This window comes from Oryctolagus cuniculus, chromosome 7 (genome assembly GCF_051225735.1).
Source record: "Oryctolagus cuniculus isolate XC-2025 breed Fujian yellow rabbit chromosome 7, ASM5122573v1, whole genome shotgun sequence".
Taxonomy (NCBI): Eukaryota; Metazoa; Chordata; class Mammalia; order Lagomorpha; family Leporidae; genus Oryctolagus; species Oryctolagus cuniculus.
Window position 1 is genome coordinate 57,272,144 of NC_142873.1, and position 15,281 is coordinate 57,287,424.

General features: G+C 38.8%; 1 protein-coding gene and 1 pseudogene across 5 annotated transcripts in view; one reads left to right on the forward strand and one right to left on the reverse strand.

Moving 5' to 3' along the window:
• The window catches only part of MAGI3 (membrane associated guanylate kinase, WW and PDZ domain containing 3), a 298,141-nt gene that overhangs the window by 38,836 nt on the left and 244,024 nt on the right, over positions 1-15,281 (reverse strand). For 3 of the 4 annotated variants that reach the window (XM_017345962.4, XM_017345964.4, XM_017345963.4), the window contains exons 12-15: positions 15,118-15,274; positions 11,439-11,530; positions 7,709-7,901; positions 1,484-1,675 (exon numbers count right to left, since the gene is read on the reverse strand). In XM_017345962.4, coding sequence (XP_017201451.3) covers positions 1,484-1,675; positions 7,709-7,901; positions 11,439-11,530; positions 15,118-15,274 — 634 coding nt within the window. Of the gene's footprint in view, positions 1-1,483; positions 1,676-7,708; positions 7,902-8,383; positions 8,552-11,438; positions 11,531-15,117; positions 15,275-15,281 lie in introns of those variants that run through there. The other variant, XM_089300117.1, reaches the window with a different exon arrangement.
• Positions 8,545-14,395, forward strand: LOC149125580 (large ribosomal subunit protein uL23 pseudogene; annotated as a pseudogene). The gene has a single exon (XR_016210726.1). The product of XR_016210726.1 is annotated as a large ribosomal subunit protein uL23 pseudogene (transcript).

Sequence of the window (15,281 nt, forward strand, 5' to 3'; positions counted from 1 at the left end):
TTCGAAATATAAGCAAACATAAAAATGGTTAAACATATTTAAGCTTGCAACTTATTTTACTGAACTCCTCTAAACTACTTCCCTAATTTCTGCAATGCCAGAAAGGGAACATCTTCACTACACAAAGTGGTTAGCCTCCATCACACTGAGGAATAATCTTTTACAAATTTTGTTAATCTGATTGTCTAGGATTATTGTAAGGTATTAGAATGACAATATGATTATCCTTAATGGTTGTCTCTGGAAATACTGATTTCCAATGATACAGCATGAAAACCACCTAAAAGCTGCTTTTCTTTCATTTTTCTGACACAGGCCACATAATCATCCTCACAGCATTGGTGACAGTTCCAGTTCCAAGTGTTACCATAGCAACTGCTTTTGGAAAATGAAACTAGTATCAGTGAGCAGTGACCTGATACTATAGCAATAATTCATCCATGTCACAGAATCTTCTTCCTTGATACACCTGTAATAATTTTAGCAAGAGTTTTTGCAAATTAGTTTGGTGTACAATACTTTCCTGGAAATGATTTCTTTTTTAACTAGAGTTTTAATAATTATCTAGTCTAGAAGGTTCTCACCACTCCGAGATACAATCATGTCTACTGGGAAAGGCAAGGGGATATTTTCATGTGGTCAAAGACTTTTACCATTTGACTTGGAAAAATAAAGTTATCAGAGAAGTGTAATATATAAATATCAATGTGCTGGTTGGTGCTCACCTTATAGAGTTGATTTTATAATAATATTTAAAGATTACTATTTCCTAGAAACATCAAGATAAGACAAATGCTTCATTTGCTGAACCACAACAGCTCTGAACCTGCCAGGTGTATTCCTTTCTTTGTTGAAAGAACTGACAGAATATTTACTCCTCCCAGATGAGAAAGTTCTCTTGAGTGTGCTTCAGGATATTTAGTTTTGAAAGTTCTGACAAATTTTTGACTTTTTATTGAAACATATGTGAAGGGTAGGATTGTTTCGTATCATTCAATAGGGCATTTTATAGCAGAATATAGCAAATACTATTGAATGACATGAAAGACCTATTCAAGACTTATTTGGGTTGAGACTTTCCTATTAATGTGCTTTTCTCAATTGTTTTTAGTATTTAGGTCATTTCTACATATATGATTTCTCCGAATTTAAAAAAACCTATGCCCCTATATTTAAAAGAAGTCAGCATTCTTTCACCAAGTCCATTCAGTCGTGTCCCTGATACACTTAGAATAACCTTGAGACAAACTGAATTAACGAGACATTTCATGGAATCTGAGATGAAAGGTAAACCTGAAACCCAAAAGGTTTGGTTTAAGTCACTTAAAATCACTCACACACACACACACACACACAGACCCCACTAAAAAGTAAGTCCCTAGGGCAGTTTATACGAAGTTGCTAATTAGTTTCGCAATCTCCAGAGGGAGGCCCAGAAAACAGACCTTGGCAGAGGGAGAGGATAGGATCCCACAGCTCTTACCTCCTGGAGGGGGTTTGTTTTTGGAGGTGAGGATGACAAAGCCAAATCCTTCATTTTCTTTTCTTTGCAAGACGACATCATAGGCATCTTGGGGAGCAGGCCTGGCTGGGACAAGGTCTGCCCTGTTCAGGCGAGGAGATCCATTCTGTGCTGAGAGGAAGGCTTGAGAGCTGTCATCCTCAGACTGTTTCTCTGAAATAAACATGACATTTTTTTGTCATGTAATACACATGAAATATTTTGGTATTTCTGGAGCAATATGAATTTTGGTAACTAAAGTGTTTTTGTACAAAACCTCTCAAGAAAATTTAGTTTCTAATGACACAAAGAATAGAAAAGCAGCCTTTCCTGTGAACTTAGGGCCTAGTCTGAGTGCAGATACATGCAGCAGCAGCATGCATTTGACTTTGGAAATACTGGAAGTACATAACTGGAAAAATACTCATGCTCTAATATTATTTCAGTTTAAAGAAGTTTTTTAAACTTGTAAGATCTGACAATTAAAAATTCTTCTTGAAATTGTTTTAGAGAATTCCACAAGGTTTGTCACCTTGACCAATCATTTTAACAAAAGTAGATAACGATAAACAATGCAGTAAACTTTCTTATTTTATTTTTAAATATTTATTTATTTGAAAGAGTTACAGGGAGAGGGAGGGGGAGAGAGAAAGAGAGAAAATCTTCCATTGGTTGGTTCATTCCTCAGAGAGTCACAATGGCTGATCTGGAGGCCAAAGCCAGGAGTCAGCGGCTTCATTTGGATCTCCAATGTGTGTGGCACGGTCCCAAACACTTGGGCCATCTTTTGCTGCTTTTCCCAGGCCATTAAGAGGGAAGTGAATTAGAACTGGAGTACCCAAGACTAGAATTGGCATCTGTCTGGGATGCTGGCATTGCAGGCAGTGGTTTTACTAGCTATGCTACAACACCAGTCCTTGTAAGTTTTCTTTTTAAATCAACTTTACAATGTTTTAGTTCACTGACTGAAACTCACTGATGTCTGGGAGGTCAAAGCATCAGGGCAGACATGCTGCTCCATTATAACATTGACCATCTACAAAATGTCTTTCACAATGTGCATTTCAGGTGAGGTTTCCTGGCTGATAATAGACGAGCACATCATTAGCAGTTTTTCCGTAACAAGCTGTCCACACAAGCCCAATTCTCTTTTGCATTATAAGGTCATAAGGAATAGTCCTTAAAGGAGTAGAACATACTGTTTTCCTGTTATTCAAGGATAATAACAGGATTTGAGAATGATGAAACTTTGACCTGATTTTTTTTTTTAAAGACAAGTTTTGTGTGATAATTTGGTTACACATCACTAACAACCACCACAACACACTGTGGTTGAAGAATACTTATTAATAAAGTCCCTTGGCTCAAAGTTTGTTTTTTAAATTTATTTTACTTATTTAAAAGGCAGAGAGAGGGAAAGACAGAGAGAAAAAGAAATCTTCCATCCACTGGTTCACTGTCCAAATGGCCACAGTGACCAGGACTGGGCCAGGTTGAAGCCAGGACCCTAGAACTCCATCTGGGTCTTCCATGTAGGAGGCAGAGGCCCAGTATTTGGAACATCCGCTGTTGCTTTCCCAGTTGTATTATCAGGGAGATGGACTGGAATTGGAGCAACCAAGACTCACACTGGTACTCCCCAAATGGGATTATTGAGTGTCATAGGTGGCAATCTGCTGCACAACACCAGCCTATAGATTTTTTTTAAGGATATAGTTTTATTTTTTTTCAAAGTTATTTACTTACTTTTTTTTTTTTTTTTTTTCATTTTATTTGAAAGGCATGGACACAGACACACAAAGAGATCTTCTATTTTCTGATTTGATTCCCAACTGCCCACAACGCTCAGGGCTGAGCAAAGGCTGAAACCACGAGCCTGGAACTCCATCTGGGTTTCCCACATCAGTGGTAGGGACCCCAGGGTTTCAGCCATCACTTGCTGTCTCCCAGGATGTGCATTAGCAGGAAGCTGGACTGGAAGTGGAGCAGATGGGACTTGAACCATGGGATGCAGGGTGTCCCAAGTGGCAACTTAACTACTGCACCAAACATGCCCTTTAAAACTTATAGAATTTTAAATACATTTTAGAATCTCACCAAAATGCTACCAATACTCAGTCATTATTAAAAATAAAGGATCTGTTTGGCATGATGTATGGACAGAACGAATTAGCAAAGATGCCTCAAAAATAATCATACTACTATGACACTTCTTCATGATGCTTTCCAGGGAAGAGCCAACTTGTAGGTGGTGTAACATCATGTTTTTACTGTAAGTATGTATGTCCCAACTTCGGCACAACTAAACTAGTGAAACATTGCATTAAAATTTATATTCAACTCTAAAGGCCTAACTATTTCCTAAGACAGGCAGGCCTTTACTTTGGATGTTGCAATCAAAACTACAGAACCCCATTTTTTAAAAAAGATTTATTTATTAAAAGGCAGAGTTACAGAAAGAGGCAGTGAGAGAGAGAAAGAGGTCTTTCATCTGCTGGTTCACACCTCAAATGGCAGCAATGGCCGGAGCTGGCCAGATCCAAAGTCAGGAACCTGGAGCTTCTTCCAGGTCTCCTATGCGGGTGCAGAGGACTTGGGCCATCTTCTACTGTTTTCCCAGGCCATAGCAGAGAGCTGGATTGGAAGTGGAGCAGCCAGGACTTGAACTGTCACCCATATGGGATGCAGCAATGCAGGTCGTGGCTTTATCCACTCAAAATGGATCAAAACCCTAAAACTACAACCTGATATCATCAAATTATTAGAGAAACTGGGGGAACTCTGCAAGATATTGGCACAGGCAAAGAGTTCTTAGAAAACACCCCAGAGGCACAGGCAATCAAAGCCAAAATGGACAAATGGGATTACATCAAATTGAGACGCTCTGTACTGCAAAAGAAACACTCAGGAAAGTGAAGAGGCAACCAACTGAATGGGAGAAATTATTTGCAAATACGTAACTGATAAAGGATTAATAACCAGAATATACAAAGAGATCAAGAAATTATACAACAAAAAACCAAACAACCCAGTTAAGATATGGGCAAAAACTTAAACAGACATTTCTCAAAAGAGGAAATTCAAATGGCCAACTGACACAAGAAAGAATGCTCAGGATTACCAGCTGTCAGGGAAATGTAAATGAAAACCACAATGAGGTTTCACCTCACCCCCTTAGAATACCTTTCATACAGAAATCAACAAACAACAAATGCTGGTGAGGATGTGGGTAGCCTAATCCACTGTTGGTGGGAATTTGTAAACTGGTACAGCCACTGTGGAAGACAGTATGGGGATACCTCAGAATCCGAATATAGACCTACCATATGACCAAGCCATCCCACTGCTGAGAATTTACCCAAGGGAAATGAAATCAGCATTTGAAAGAGTTATCTGCACCCCCATTTTACTGCAGCTCAATTCACAATAGCTAAGATATGGAATCAACCCAAATGTCCTCAACTGAAGACTGGATAAAGAAACTATGGCTATCAGAGTGTCCTTCACATTGCAGTTTATTTACTGTCCTCCCAGTGCAGGAGGTGCTTACTGTGCTTGCTTGTACTGCATATTCTCCACTGCACCACTGGTTATGTTAAAATAATTTCATTGAATATGTTTAAAGTATTACAAAGACAGCTTATTTTATAATCTATGCATCTCTGTGATTTCTGCAGAAATTTTATTCTTTGATAGAATTGTAAGAGTTGGAAACTCTGCACCTGTGTCTGTGTCTGTATACATACATACAAATATATATATATGTACTTTTATACATACATATATATGTGTATATATATGTGTGTGTATATATATATGTGTGTGTGTGTATATATATATATATACACACTTTTATACTTTTTAGCAGTAAAGCAGCATGGGCTGAGAATGCACTGGAAAAAAAAAAGAAACTATGGGATATGTACACCATGGACTATTACACAGTGGTTAAAAAAAGTGAAATCCTGTCATTTGCAACAAAATGAATGAAACTGGAAAACATCATAAGTGAAATAAACCAGTCCCAAAAGTACAAACACCATATATTCTCCCTAATCTATGGTAACTAATAGAGCACCTAAAAGGTAATGTATAGAAGTGAAATTGACAGTTTGGGATGCTATGATTTTGAACAGCCTTTGTCTCGACCACTGAAGAACATTTTTTTCCCTCATACTATTTGTTGAACTATTTAGTATAGAGTTAATCTTATGTGTATAAATAGATCTTAGTATAAAACAAGAATGGGCATAGGAGAGGAAGGAGGAAGAAGGGTGAGCATGCGGGTATGGAGGGAAGAATCACTATGTTCCTAAGGTTGTGTATATGAAACAAAATTTGTATAGCTTAAATAAAAGGTTTCTGGGGAAAAAAGAGTCATATAAATATCCATCAAGTTAACAAATATTTATCAATGCCTACTTTGTGCCAGGCAGGTGCTCTACTAGGTACTGGGGATATAGCAGATAGCTCAATGGATTAAAATTCTTCCATTCATGAGGCTCATATTTTTATGCTGCAGAGTTGTCTCTTTAAAATTTTAAGGTGGCAAGAATTCACATGTTAAAAATTCCTATTTAACGTTCACATAGATGCTGATGGGATATGTGAGATATGTTCATATCCAAATGTAATGATTTAGATCCTGGGTTCTGCAATTAAACTGAATTTTGCTCAACCTTTCTGTAATTATAGAATCAGATATCTGTAGAATTTATATCACTGTGTTGTAAAGATGAAATACATGATCCATGTATCTGGTACATAGAAAGTACTCAATAAATCTTACATCAGGGACAGGTGTCATGGTGCAGCAGGTTAAGTTAGTCCATATTGTAGAGCTAGTTCAAGTCTCAGCTCCTCTGCTTTTGATGTAGCTTCCTAGTAATGCATCCTGAGAGGCAGTGGATGACAGCTCAAGTGCTTGGGTCCTACCACTCACATGAGAAATCAGGATGTGGTAGCTCTGGGATACTAGATTCAGTCTGGCTTAGCCCTGGCTATTATTATGGGCACTTGGAGAATGAACCACCTGATGGAAGATTTCTCTCACGCTCTCTCTCTCTCTCTGTCACTATGCCTTTCAAGTAACTAAAAAGTAAACAGTAAAAAGTGTTATTGTTTACCAAAACTTCTTTGGTCAATACATTTCACTTTACTTGAATTTGGAGTTTCATTAGTATCCAAGATCTTCTCATATTTGTTTTTTAAAAAGTGTTTATTTATTTGCTAATTTATTTGAAATGCAGAAATACAGAGAGAGAAGGAGAGACAGAGATCTTCCAACTGCTGGTTCACTCCTCAAATGGTTGCAACGGCTGAGACTGTGCCAGGCTGAAGCCAGGAGCCAGGAGCTTCATCCAGGTCTCCCATGTGGGTGCAGGGGCCCAAGGACTTGGGTCATCTATTGCTGCTTTTCCAGGCCATAGCAGAGAGCTGGATTGGAAGTGGAGCAGCTGGGACTCGAACCAGCCCATATGGGATGCCAGTGCTACAGGTGGTGGCTTAACCTTCTACACTCAGTGCTAACCCTGATATCTGGTTAATGAGATATCTTTGTAGGACTTAGTAACTATTTTTGTTTTTTAAAAAAACAGATCACTAAAATGTTAATGTAATCTTAATATATAGGCCCCAAATCCCTTTTTTTTGGGGGGGGGGGGATAGTGTTATTTCTGGATCTGTTTAACTTTACAAATCTTTCCACAAGACCTGGAACACACCAAATAGATCATCTCATGTACTTTTTTTTTTTTTTTTTTTTTTTTGACAGGCACAGTGGACAGTGAGAGAGAGAGACAGAGAGAAAGGTCTTCCTTTGCCGTTGGTTCACCCTCCAATGGCTGCTGCGGCCCAGCACGCTGCGGCCTGCGCACTGCGCTGATCCGATGGCAGGAGCCAGGTACTTATCCTGGTCTCCCATGGGGTGCAGGGCCCAAGCACTTGGGCCATCCTCCACTGTACTCCCTGGCCACAGCAGAGAGCTGGCCTGGAAGAGGGGCAACCAGGACAGAATCCGGCGCCCCGACCGGGACTAGAACCTGGTGTGCCGGCGCCGCAAGGCAGAGGATTAGCCTAGTGAGCCGCGGCGCCGGCCATCTCATGTACTATTAAACATATAAAACAACCTGAAAAATCACACGGAAAATGAACTCAGTCTTTTTGATTTTTTTTTTTAACTTTTAAGAGCAGGAAAAGTCTATATACCTCCAAAGAAGATCTTCCTTCTGACAGTTAACAACACATGGCCATTGCGAGCAGCAGTCGTCATTAGGTCCAAGACTTGCTTGTGTGACTTCCCTTTAACAGGAATTCCGTCAATGCACATCAGCTCATCAGCTGCACGCAGTCGACCATCTTTCTCAGCTGCTCCCAGAGGAATAATGGCTCCGATATATATCTGATAAGATAACAAAGTGTAGGTTGGTCTGTATGGTCTACTCAGATCAGTTGAAGAGTTAGAGACTTCTTGACTCAGCACTGGGAAAAACAGCAGATTTTGCAGTTCAGTTATGAAAATAGACATATTTTAGAAAGATGGTATCTTACAAAGTGCCCATTCTTCAAAATGCACTTTAAATAACCATTCTGTATCACATAATCCCATCTGGATCCTTTGAGTAGAAGGACAGTAGAGAATATAAAATTGTTGAATAACTTAAGAAGCACCATCATTACTACAATGAAACAAAACATAAAACTCAGAAAAGTAATTCTATGGAGTAGCTATTAGAAGTGAATGAGTTTCTTAAGATTTATTTATTTATTTGAAAGGCAGAATTAGAAAGAGAGAGAGGAAGAGAGAGAGAAGAGAGGGAGAGAGGGAAAGGGAGAGAGAGAGGGAGGGAGGGAGAAAGAGAAGGAGGGAGGGAGAAAACGAGGGGGGAGAATCTTCCATCTGCTGATTCACTCTCCGAATGGCCCCCAACAGCCAGATCTGGGCTAGTCGAAAGCCAGGAGCCAGGAGTTTCATTTGGATCTCCCATGTGGGTCAGGGTTCCAAGCATCTGGGCCATCTTCCACTGCTTTCCCAGGCACACCAGCAGGGAGCTGGATAGGAAGTAGAGCAGCCGGGACTCAAACTGGCATCCATATGGGATGCTGGTGCTACAGGTGGCTTAACCCGCTACACCACAGCACTAGCCCCAGCAAAGATTTTCTACACATTATTCACAGTAACTGGGTCCATTCTTAGAATACTCCTATCACCTATGGCTAACAGTGCACAACAGAGAAATACTTCTCCTTCCTAAGTATCAAAGGGAACAAAGTAGCCCGAGGTTCATTTGCATCTAGTTGAGAAGATCTGGTTCATTCTGCTCACTAACAATTAGAATCCTATAATTAGGCAACCTTGAATGTTAGGCTAGTTTCAGAGTTGCTAAAACCTAACATTTAAAAATAAAGAAAGGTTCTCCCAAGTTTAAACAACAGATAAATTCTTAAAATGTCTCAGTGAACAATATGAGTATCAACAAAATAGGAACCAATAGAAACAAAAATGCATACACCATCAAAAAAATAAAAATATCTTACATTTGTCCTATACAGGGTAACCTGTCTTAAATTTTATGTATATTCAATGATTATTGAAATTGTAACCGATATGACTAAATATACTATTATTACTAATATTACACTATATAAATCAAATATTCTATTCAGAAAAAGAAAGAAGCCTATCATTTTAAAAGATGATTGCTATGCAGGTCTGGTGCTATGGCACAGCAGGTAAAGCCACCGCTCGTGGTACCAGCATCCCATATGGGTGTCAGTTTGAGGCCTGGCTGCTCCACTTCTGACTCAGCTCCCTGCTAATGCATCTGGGAAAGCAGTAGAGGATAGCCCAAGTGCTTGGGCCCCTGTATCCACGTGGGAGACCTGGGAGAAGCTCCTGGATCCTGGTTTTCAATTGGCTCAGCTCTGGCTGAGGGCCATTTGTGAATGAACCAGTGGATAGAAGACCTCTTTCCTTTTCCCCAAGATGGTGCCGAAGGTGAAGAAGGAAGCTCCTGCCCCTCCTAAAGTTGAAGCCAAAGCGAAGGCCTTGAAGGCCAAGAAAGCAGTGCTGAAAGGCGTCCATAGCCACAAGAAGAAGAAGATCTGCACGTCCCCCACCTTCTGGCGGCCCAAGACACTATGCCTCCAACGGCAGCCCAAATACCCTCGGAAGAGCGCCCCCAGGAGAAACAAGCTTGACCACTATGCCATCATCAAGTTCCCCCTGACCACGGAGTCGGCCATGAAGAAGATAGAAGACAACAACACACTGGTGTTCATTGTGGATGTCAAGGCCAACAAGCACCAGATCAAACAAGCTGTGAAGAAACTCTATGACACTGATGTGGCCAAAGTCAACACCCTGATCAGACCTGACGTAGAGAAGAAGGCGTGTGTGCGGCTGGCTCCTGACTATGATGCTCTGGACGCTGCCAACAAAACTGGGATCAGCTGAACGGAGTCCAGCTGGCTAATTCTAAATATATGTTTTTTCACCATAAAAAAAAAAAAAAGACCTCTTTCTCTAACTCTTTCAAGTAAATAAAATAAATCTTAAAAAAAAAAAAAAACCCCCAAGGATTATTGCTATTCACCCAACTTTTAAGCATAACAATGTAGTGTTCTTTTACATTACACCAAAAAAAATGGGGCCAGTATTGTGGTGTAACAGGTTAAGCAACGCCTGTGACACTGGCATCCCATATCAGTGCCAGTTCAAGTCCCAGTTGCTCCACGTCGATCTAGATCCCTGCTGATGAAATCAGGAAAGCAGTGAAAGAAAGCCCGAGTGCTAGATTGAGCCCTGAGCTCCTGGCTTTGGCCTGGCACCATCTCAACTGCAGTGGCCATTTGCTGAATGAACCCTCTCTTTCTGTATTTCCCTCTTTCTCTGTAACTCTGCCTTTCACGTAAATAAAATAAATTGTTTTTTAGAAAAGAAAATGTAAATATGTTCTAAAATTCCACAAAGTACTTTACTTTGCTATCATTTAAACCAAGGGCAAAACTGAAAAACAAAACCCACTGCATCTGTTCTCTAATTTCATGTGAGAATCATGTCTAAACAAATTTCTAGAGTTTAGTTGTTAAATAAATATACACTTAAGCAGTCTTCAAAAACATTTATCTATTTCAAAGGCAGACTAATAGAGAGAAAAAGAGAGAGATCCTCCATCTGCTGGTTCATTCCTTGAATACCCACCATAGTCAGGATCCCTGAACTCCATCTGGGTCGCCCACCTGGAGAATCACCATATGCTGCCTCACAGGATGCATGAGCAGGAAGCTGGATTGACCCAGCACTCTAATATGGGATTCGGGTGTCTTAAGCAATAGCTTCAACTGCTGCACCACAACACTTGCCCCAAAATTCTAGATAATAAATGCTTTGCAAATATAGCCCTTATGCCTTCTGGACATATTAGTTATTTTGTATTCCTCTGGCTTTAGAGATGAAAGGACATGTAAAGTACTGAGTATGCAAATGCAAACCCATTATTAAGACTAGGTGAAGTAATATGCACAGGCTCAGCCAATTATTCATGGAGTATTCAGGTGATACAGTATTTCTGGTTAGGATACTGAAGGACAAAGATGAGAAGGAAACTGTCTTAGGATCTGTTTAACAAAGGCAACGTACATAATAAATTAAAATAAGCTTTACTCATTTACAAAGAGAAGTAAATTAATCACTGTGCAATTTATACCTGACACATTCAGTGTTTACCTACAGTTTTTAGCCTCAACTACACCACACTAATGGAGGGACTATGATACTCATAGGAATGCAGTTGTTCTTCATATCAGCGAAACTAATAGAAAAATAAAACTTAAAAAAAAAAAAAACACAAAACAAAACAAAACACACCACGTTCTACCAAATTACTACTCAAAAATTTTAATGAAAGCAGCCATGCTCCAAAGTGCTTACACTTACAGATTGGTCGGGGCCATCTCCTCCTAGCACCCTGAAGCCAAACCCTGATTCCTGTTTCCGAAGAAAGACATCCAAATCTTTGGTGTTTGGTGCTAAGGAAAAACAGGAAATATAAAATAGATACTTATATTTTAAAAGGATTAGAACAAAACAAAATTCAATCTTTAGTAGGATAATATAATTTAACTTTAATCCCAGGAATTTTTGATATGTGAAAATTTACACAAGAGCATAGCACATACATAATTCAATTATAAATCTTTGTTTTGAGCAATAAACAAAACTGAATCAGGATTATTTAGGAATGTTTATCCCTACTTCCATGCACTCAGTATTACACTGACACTAACTTCTAATGCTGTCCAATCACATTTAAATCCAGAATTCTCCTATTTGAGTTTATATTTGATAGGTGCAAATGATCTAACACAACACTTGGGTAATGTATTTTATATCTGAGCATAAAGATAGCCCATAAAAGTGCCTATTTCTACTCTTAAAAAAAATACCTTTGTCTCAGAATTTATTCCATATAACTACTTACTTACACTAGTTTTACAAAAGGATAGTATTGTAAAGGAAAATACAAAGAGCTAACACCTATTATTGGTCTCATTTTCTAGGTGGGAAACCTGAGGGCCCAAGTAACTTGCCCAGTCTGACAGAGCAAGGAAACGGTGGAGCTGAGATTCCAACCCAGCTTGATGTCCACAGTGCAGGCTCTTAACACACAGAATCCTGCTCCCAGAGGGCAGTTCTCATATCGCCACATATTAAGTCAGGAAAACCTATCTCATGACAAGATTTTATCTCTGGGAAAACATGAATGTTATTTACAAGAAAGAAATACTTACTATAAAGAGAAAAAGAGAAACATATCAAGGAAATACAAAAAAAAAAAAAAAAAGAAAAAGAAAAAGAAAAAGAGACAAAAGCAAATGAGGCAAGAAGGATGTAGGATGAATTCCTGACAATGTTCTTCAGAAGCAGCCTCTTGAGAAATGCTTCCTATTGGACACATAGAACTTTAGAGACTACAGAGGTCATTAACTCAGTTCACTTAATTTATGGGACTACAGAGTTTATACCAATATTAAGAATCTATCTAAACAAAAGAGATATCTGCACCTCCATGTTTATTACAGCTCAATTCACAATACCTAAGACATGGAATTAACCTAAATGCCTGTCAACCAAAGAATGGTTAAAGAAATTATGGGATATGTACACTATGGAATACTATACAGCAGTAAAAAATAGAATCTGGTCATTTGCAACAAAATGGATGAATCTGGAAAACATTATACTTAGTGAAATAAGCCAGTCCCAAAAGGACAAATTCCATATGTTTTCTCCAATCTGTGAGTGAAATTGACACTTTGAGAAGGGATGACTTGAGCTGCCCTTGTCCTGATGTTGAGGAACAGTTTTGTTTTTCTTGTTTTTTTTCCCCCCTTCTTCACGCTCTTGTTAAACTCTTAACATAGAGTTAATCATATGGCATAAAGTCAACTGAAAATAGATCTCAGTTAAAAATAAGAGTGGGAATAAGAGAGGGAGGAGAAAGTTTATAACTGTAAAGTTGTATAGTTCTGCATACATTCCTATGGACTTACTTCTAAAAGTAAGTAATTTAAAGACTTGTCATGGGACTCCAAGTCCCATTAAGTTTGGTGGCAAAAATGCCATCTTAATCACTAAACTGATAATATTAAGTGTTAAAGTGAACATATAGTTAGGATTAAGTGTTAAAGTGTGATCATATAAATAGGATCAAGTGCCTGGTGATAAAAATAGGTAGAATTAAAAAGGAGAGAATGTCCAACAAGGGAAGCAGTCCACATAGCAGACTCATAGAATGACAATCGCTTAAGTAACACTAGGACCTCAAAATCAGACCAAAGGCTTCCTGGTCTGGCTGAAAAGCCCATGAGAGCATTTCAGGCATGGAAAGCCAAGACACTGTGGCAAAAATGCTCTACATGAAGGATCTCTGTGAGTGAGACCCCACTGGAAAGTGGCCATCAAAGAAGGATATGCTTTTCTCTAAAGGGAGGTTAGAACTTCCACTTTGCTTATGGTCTTGTCCAAATACTGACGGAGTTTGTGGACTCAAAAGGTTTCCATAGCCTATGCAGCTCATGTCAAGAGCCTCGGGTGGTCACTGATGTCATACATAAGAGTGCTAATTGTTAACAATAAGAGTCAGTGTGCACTAACTTCCCATGCAGGACCTCTGTCCCCAATGAGTTGTATTATGAGAGTTAACTGTAAAACTAGTTCTCAAACAGTTTTTTTTGTGTGTGTGCATGTGTGTGCAAATTGTTGAAATCTTTACTTAGTACAGAGTTGGTCTTCCGTGTACAAAGTTAATTGAAAATGGATCTTAATGGAGAATGGGACTGGCAAGGGGAGAGGGAGGAGGAAGAGGTAGGAGTGTGGGTGGGAGTGTGGGTATGGTGGGAAAAATAAGTATATTCCTAAAGTTGTACTTATGAAATTTGCATTCCTTAAAAAATAAATTAAAAAAATAAAAAAAAATTTAAAAAAGAAGCTATCAAGCTATGAATGAGATATCTGTAGAAAGGGATTATATATAGTAATATTAATTTAAATTACTGCTTTGTTATGCTTATACCTGGTTTTTCATTTTTCTAAATATGGCCTGGAATGTCAAGATAAAGATTACAACTAGTTAAATAAGCATGAAGTCAATTACACATAATATTTCTATCTGTACATATCTTTTCCAAGGTAGATTTAGATTTAATTGCTAAAAACAAATGAATTTTAAACATTAAACCTATAGAAGGCTGCAATTTTACTTTGGAAATGATTTTTTATTCTAAGTAAATTAGTACAAAAATGAATTTTTGGCTTATGTACTCTCTTCTCATCTCTCAGCTGGATTCCTCTAATGTGTCGACTGGTTTCCTCTTCACATTGTAAACCCTTCCTCAAACCACATACCCCCCTGATTCTTCCTCCAAAGCCTACCAGGAAAATCTTCCTAAAACACAAGCCCAATAATACTTTCCCTATTGATAAAACCTTTCTGGGCTCTCTATCATTTATACTATCAACCCCAGCTTCCTGTTAGGGCCGTAAGTGTCCGTGCATACTCTGCTCCTTGGGCTTTCTTTGCCAGACATACCTAAGCAAACTGGGCTCCTGGTAGCACCCAGGCCTTGCAAATGCTCTTCTTCCTACTTTTTCCTTTGTCTTCCCCATAAACATCTCCTCATTTTTGTAACCTGCCAAAATAATTTCTGAATGAAGTTTTACCTCCTCCTTACTCCCCACATAGATGAAACTGATCGTTTCCTAGTTCTGTTTCCAATTTACCCAGTTCATTGATCCATCACTGTACCTGTTAGGCTTATTTGTACTTATTTTGTACACTGGAATGAATATTTGTCTTTTTGATTTAAGTTTGGTTAGATTTCTGAGTGCTGGGCACTCAGATACAATGGTATCTGGTAGACAGCTGGAACCTAGAATATGGTTTTGAAAGAATGAGTAAATGTTGCATGGACACAAAAAAAGCCCAGAGTCATATTAAAATGGGAATTAAGGAATGATTTTTCAATACACTTTTGAAATTGTCATGCTCCCAGCTAAAAAAAAATTCAAAGTTATATTATTACATACTCTTCTGAAATAGCCCACAACTACTTACGTTTATCTTCATATAAAGTTTTAGATTTCAGGTAGACTTCAGAGGGATCCAATTTCGGGGATCCTGACCTGATAATGCTGGGTGGAAAAGGCATAGGCTGGGGAATGGGCTCATTTATGGCCTCCAGACTTCCTGAATTTTCCTTTTTATCTGTTTTCTGAAAT